Source organism: Euprymna scolopes, chromosome 17 (assembly GCF_053919585.1).
Source record: "Euprymna scolopes isolate OS-2025 chromosome 17, ASM5391958v1, whole genome shotgun sequence".
In the NCBI taxonomy this organism is placed as follows: domain Eukaryota; kingdom Metazoa; phylum Mollusca; class Cephalopoda; order Sepiida; family Sepiolidae; genus Euprymna; species Euprymna scolopes.
The window spans coordinates 42,190,228-42,197,389 of NC_136498.1; the positions used below are offsets into that span (position 1 = coordinate 42,190,228).

General features: G+C 34.3%; 1 protein-coding gene across 1 annotated transcript; it reads left to right on the forward strand.

The window, feature by feature from the left end:
• Positions 1 to 1,083: 1,083 nt before the first annotated feature.
• Positions 1,084 to 1,524, forward strand: LOC145296987 (uncharacterized). The gene has a single exon (XM_080143209.1). It carries the CDS (start codon positions 1,084 to 1,086, stop codon positions 1,522 to 1,524), a length of 441 nt encoding a protein of 146 aa, XP_079999335.1.
• Positions 1,525 to 7,162: the final 5,638 nt, after the last annotated feature.

A 7,162-nucleotide genomic window follows, 5' to 3' on the forward strand; every position in this document is an offset into this window, starting at 1 on the left:
TATTTTAATAAGGGAAGAAGGATTTTGTAAACTATTCTCTTATTGCGCATACAAATCGTCAACTATTTTTTTATCAGTATGAAAAAAAAAACGAATAACATTAAGTAAGAATCTTGCAAATCAGCTTTGTGTTAAAACGGAATATAAATCTTTATGTGTCGCAAAACTTTCAATCAATTACAAATAAAACATCTGAGAAAAATATTTAGAGAGATTTACTCATGTAATAATCGCATCCCAAGTCCATCCAGTGTTTTGCAAAAATAAATACATTACACAGAATTTTACAGTAATTAAACAATGTTTTTGCAAGCAACAAATCTCTACTTGAATATTGAGGAAATTTTAAAGGGTCGGAATCGTACTTGTATCGGAATCTGAAATTTAGAACAGAATGGGTAATTGTATCAGAATCAGGAACAATTTTATATTCGTCCCATCACTAATATATATGTTTTTGACGGTGTATGCGTTAGCAGCTATTTACATTTGTACAGGTTTTAATTGATTTATATATTTATTTTATTGTATTTTATTTATGTTTTATTTGTTGTTTTGTTCACTCATTAACTTATCAGAGTATATGAATATATGTGCGTATGAGGATACATTTATATGTATTCGTGTGTATTTATATGTCTATATAATAGCTATTGGAGGGAAAGAGTTTGGTTTAAGTGTGGATACAGATTAATTCATTTAACTGAGTTACCAAATCAGCAGGACTTAGTGTGCTAAAAATAAATGCAGAGCCCCATGAAGGGAATTCAACTTATTAGAAAATGCCGACGCTTCATTTTGCGATGAAAACATTGCAAAAGTATCGCCAACATATCTAACATACGTCGTGTGTTTAGTTCCTGGACTGAAAAGAACGGATTCGTAATAACTGACGAAAATATCAGCTAGTTAAGGCCAATGAGCTCCCCATTGAGACCCCGTCGACCTGACTGTACATAATATCAGCAAAGCTAAACTCCACTGATTTAGTACACATTAATACGAGTTCTGTGAATATCTCCTTAGAAAACTGGGGAGGAGTCAGGCGACCACCATAGAGTGCCTTTGAAGTCAAACGATAATATGCCACTCATCAAGAACCTTTCCAAAATTTTGGAGCGCTGGCAGGAACATTTTCGTGACCTTTTTTATTATCCATCTGTTGTTAATGAGGTCGTGATTGAAGGTTTACGCCAATTAGAGATAAAGCACTCGATGGATAACATTCCAACAATGAATGAAGTGGATAAGGCTGTGACACAAATCAAAACTGGAAAAGCACCAGTACACATACCTGTGGAGATCATGAAAACTAGTAGTGGGGATGTGTGTCGGGCGAATTTTGACCTCATTGTGCAGAAATCAGGTGAAACCATTCCACAAGACTGGATCAATGGAATTCTGATGACTCTTTACAAGAATAGAGGAAAAAAATCGGTCTGTGACAATCACCATGGAAATACTCTTCTTGAGTCTGTTGGTAAAGTTCTTGCACGAGTTTTATCAAACCGATTGCAAGAGTAAATCTGCCCATTAGTAGAGTCTAAAAGTCAGTGCAGTTTTAGATCAGTAAGAGGTTGTGTGGATATGATATTTTCCGCTCGCCAGGTACAAGAGAAATGTATTAAGCAACAAGTACTCTTGTATCAGGTCTTTGTGGGCTTGACAAAAGCGTTCGACACAGTTAATAGAGATGCTTTGTGAAGGGTGCTTGGTAAGCTTGGTTGTCCGCCGACATTTGTGCATATGTTTAGGGAATTGCACCAGAATATGAAAGCTAGAGTTGCATTCAAGGATGTAGAGATATTCCTGCCTCAACTGTTTTTTTTTTTTTTATCTATTTTGCGATTTTGTTGAGGTATGCATTCTCAAGTTGTATGTGTTCTATTACACTTCAGGACATCTGGAAAGGTTTTTAACCTTAGGAGATTCAATGCAAAATCAAAAGTGTTCCAAGATCTGATCAGGTAACTTATTTATGCAGATGAAGCAGACTTTCTCGCTCACATTGAGTTTGACATGCAGGTGATTATGAACGATTTTTCACGAGCATTCGGGCTCAAAATCAGCTTGAAGAAAACTAAGGTGATGTTCACGCCTCCCCCTGGAGAGGAGTATATTGAACCAAGCATCTTGGTTAATGGTACTAGGCTTGAAGTGGTAGATGTCTACCTTGGAATTGTATTATCCAGGGATGGCTCCTTGGATGCCGAGATATATGCCTGCATTCAAAAGGCTTCACATTGGACCCAGCAAACCAACTCCCTCTCTGACTTTCTTTTGCAGACTGACGCCACACTAGATAATCTGAAAATCTCATGTGCATGATATTTAAAAAATCTAGACACCTCAAAAGCATGTGGACCTTATCTCATCCCGGTTGTGCTATAAAAAAATGCTATGCTGAGGTTGCTCCAGTTCTCTTCAAACTTTACAACAAATGCCTTAACGAATCTTGCTTTTCTGACTGCAAGAAAACTGCTTCTGTGGTACCAATTTACAAGAATCTGCCGAAAAACTGACAAGTTTCTAAACTTCTGACCGACCAACAATGTAGATTTAAGCAAGCCCGTTCTACAATAGATATCCTAACTGTAATCTTTGAACGTATATACTATACACTGGACAAATCATGGCAGAGTAGAGCGAAAGTCCTAAATATACCTAAGGCTTTTGACAGGGTATGGCACATTGTTCTTCTCAGGAAAATCAGATCATACTGTATTACTGGACAAATACTATAATTAAATCCAGGTTGTCCTCGACGACCGTGATCTATACAATATGATATTAATGTGGGTGTACATCAGAGGTTTGTCCTTGGAATTTTTATTATTCCTAATATTCATAAATGCCCTCTCTGATAACATTGTCTGTTTGATGGTTATATTTGCTGATGACAGCATGCTCTATAACAAAACGAGGGGAAAACAAATGAACACATATAAGAAAATGGCAGAAACATTAGAGGAAGACCTCCATCTTCAGCATTGCCAGAGTCGCTGTGAGAAATAGAAATGTTGCATCCCTCTGCCTGTTCTACAAGTATTTTAATGGCGGATGCTCTGACGAACTACAGGCCCTTGTATCCTTACGACGTAAATACCCCCGACAAACCCGACAAGCAGCAAAATCCCACCCCTACACAGTAGAGATCCCTAGATGTAGAAAAAAAGCCTTCTACTCTAATAGTTTCTTCCTCCAGAACAGCAAGACTTCAGAACTCTCTTCCGGGTTCCTACTTTCTCGACTGTACTGACATGCAAAAGTTCAAGTGTAATGTGAACAAACATCTTGCTGCTCAACTTCCTACATAGCATCCCTGCAACTTATGTCCCCCGATAGTAGCCCCCTACATCAAAATGGCACTTTACCTTGTTTGGGGTGAAAATAAAAAGAAAAAGCTAAAAAGCTAAAAAAAAAAAAAAAATCGCTTCTTTTTAATAAGCTGAATCCCCTTAAATGGGCTCTGCAGCTATTTATAGAACACTAAGTCCTGTTTCATGTCAAACACACATCATGCGTGCATATATCGATATTTGCTTTATTTTTAGACATCTCATTTATTTTATTTTATAGATGAAAAAATCTAAACTTAGACATTTACACTTTTTAAATCTTATTCACATAAGGACCGACTTTCATGTAGTTATTTCAATATATTGTTTCCACGTGTTAGTGTTGAAATATTAGCTTTTTCCCCACATCCTGCTTTCGTTGCCATAGAAACAATCAGGTACGAGCAGATGTTTCCGGTTGTAGTACATTGTAACTCTGGAAAGACAACTTCATTCCCGGAACAGATGAATTATATATATATATATATATATATAGTGATTGGATGATTCCAATAGTTTTCCCTATTCTGATACAACTACAGATTCCTTACTACATTTCCGATTCCGATTCGTTATAGATCTAAAAATATTTAGCTATAGAGTCGTTATTTTTTCCCGGTTACCTTAAAAACACATATTGTATAAGAATACACTTGTAGGGGGTGATCTATAGATTTTAGTTTTACCGATAGTTTCAAATCAATAACTATGTATTATTCGAGCATTACTGTTACGTGATGGGTGTTATTATTAGAAGTACCAAATTTGTGTATATGTTATATACTGGTGGTATTAGAATGTCTTAGAGTGATATCTAGAGACAGTCTTAAAAGTGTTCATGTGTTGAGTATTCATACGTCTTAAGATGTTTTTGTTGTAAGAGATAGCATATTGGAGATATAAACAGGGTATATATAAAGAAACAGACAGTTCTGTATATATATATAATAGACAGTGTACATGTTACTACACAATGAGAGGAGATTTAATATATAGATAGATAGACCGAGGGTTTGACATTTATACTTTTGACAGTTCTGTATGTCGGGAGTGTTTCTATAATCAATGACACATATATTTCTTACCTATTTTTGAGATGATAATTTTCACAAAGTTCTTATAATATAAATGGGCAATACCTTTTCTGTTGAATCACAACACGAAGATCAGATACACAAAGATGATGACGTCCTTTATTTCATGACCGGTCCATGATTTCGCTTGAGGAATTCAAAGTTTCTTTACATGGCTTTTTCTTCTCTAACCTTTCGCTTCCAAGGTTTGAAGTCAGCAGCCGTCTCTGACCTCTCTCTCGACTCTTTCTCCCTCGACTCCTCTCCTCTTCTTCCAGACTCGTCTAAAACTCTACCTATATTGAGAACTCGTCATGTCATCGCATGATTAAACATGTGCTCATAAAGCACGTTGGATGACATGCGTCATGTGGCCAAACTTGACGTGACCCCAAGTTCAGTAACCTATTTTTCAAATAACTTCTTTACAAAATATGTTTACAATTTCAATTGACGATTAAATTCCTTATTTTAATTTTCACAGAAACAAATTTCATTATAACATTTCTTTTCAATAACTGATATGTAAGCTAAACAAATGCGATTCCACATTCCTTATTTCAATAACATTCTGTATTTATCTTAACTTATGATTGGAATTTTCAATTTCAAATCTAGCTTCGCAAGTTCGAATCCTTGACTATCCTATTTCATATTTGCATTTAACTAATTCCTTATTTTTTTACTTACATGAAGAGGGGACAGCCCTTATCATGTAACATTACTACAACAACGGGAGATTTTACTCTGAACAACCTCAAATAACAAAGGCAATTAAAAGACTCATTTTTTGGCATTGGAAAATAGGCACAAATTTTCCCGATTCCCGATTCCGATTAATCGTCCTAAAACACACAAACACACACACACACACACACACACATATATATATATATATATATATATATATATATATATATATATATATATACTAGCAAAAGTACCCGTCGTTGACTGGGTTCAAAAACAGCCTCCAGAAAATGGACTCTGATTTATGAAAGTATGATAGGTTATGAAAAGGAAGGGTTGTAAAGAGATAGCTTCGAAGTTGAGGGTATCAAAACCAAAGCAAAATATGATGAAAGTAAAAATAAAATAGATAAACCCCATAATTTATTATACCTTACCTGTTCACACTGAAACACTTATCACAATATTCTGTGGATCTATATTAAAAAACCTTGTTAAACTTTGGGGCATATTTCCATTCTATGGAGGTAAGGCACGAACGAACACCCAATAATTTTATTATACCATATTTCTTCAAACTAAAATATAATTATCAAAGTATACTTACGCAGATAGATATGAAAAGTCTTTATCAAAGTTTGTGCCTATTTCCATTCTATGGCGGCCAGGCGCAAACGCAGACCCCACAATTTTATTATACCATCCCTATTTAAGTTAAAACATACTTATCAAAGTATTCTTATGCACATCTATATCAAAAACACTTGTAAACGTTTTCTTTTTAATTTTTTTATTTCCATACTTTGTGGACCAGGCACGAACGCAGACCCCACAATTTGAATGAACCACCATTCTGCCAGATCAAACATACCCATTCCTGTCTCGATACATCTTCTATCATCATATGTAATCAGTTTTTTGAAATAGTCAAGTATATAGGAGCCTATTCGTGGCCAGACACACACACACGCACATTCAGCTTTATATTATAGAAGATATATATATATATATATATATATATATATATATATATATATATATATATATATATACAGGTGACCCCCCCCCAAAAAAAAAAAAACAAAAGCTAAATGGAGGCCATCTAGAACATATGCTGTAGAACGGAGAAAAAACCGGTCAAAGACCCTAGTATTTTGATGTGATGTTTTGAATATAATAAACTAGTTATAACCAAAGAAACGGGGCCTAATTAGAGTTGGGGCCCGCTTTTTTTTGGTGGGGGTGTCTCATCCTGTATATATATATAATGAAAAGAAATCAAGATTTTTAATTAAAATTTACAAGGAAATTTATTGTTCGACAGAATATTCCAAGAACAATATTTAAGACATCCTTATTCCACGGAGTTTCAAAGAATTCTATTCTTTTCTTCAGAGGAAAAAAAAATAGTAAATTATTCTTATTATAGCCGAGCTGAGAATTTTTGGTTATGGCATTATAAATGAAACAAAATCTTATGATGGTTCGTCAAAACATGCAAAACATATGTTCATATCTGTTAAATAATGTGTAAAAGATAAAGACAAACCGAATATAGGCGGTCCAGAATGCATGACGACTCACTCGATGGTAAATCCAAGAAGCAATGAAAAGTTTGTTATTTAAAAAAAAAACAAATATTCTAAATTTCAATGTCAGCTCAAACGCGCAAATCCTTTCCGAGTGAAGAACGATCTGATTTTGCTGGAACATAAATCGATTATAGCTTCAAGGAATATAAAAATCCGCTTGCAGTTGTCGAGAATGTCCAAAAGGCTCAAAGTTAGATCTCAAATTTCAGTTTTATATTTAAATTATATATATATATATATATATATATATATATATATATATATATATATATATATATATATATATATATATATATATATATATAATCGAGATAAGATACTGATTAGAAATCAGATGAAAGATCCTGATAGATATTACTTGAAGTAATACTTTCGGGCGATCCTGGCCAAAAAGGAGAAGCTCAATATTTAAGCCTAGAGCAATATATAAGTTAAGTGGTTGTATTTAAATTCTGAAAAAACAACATAT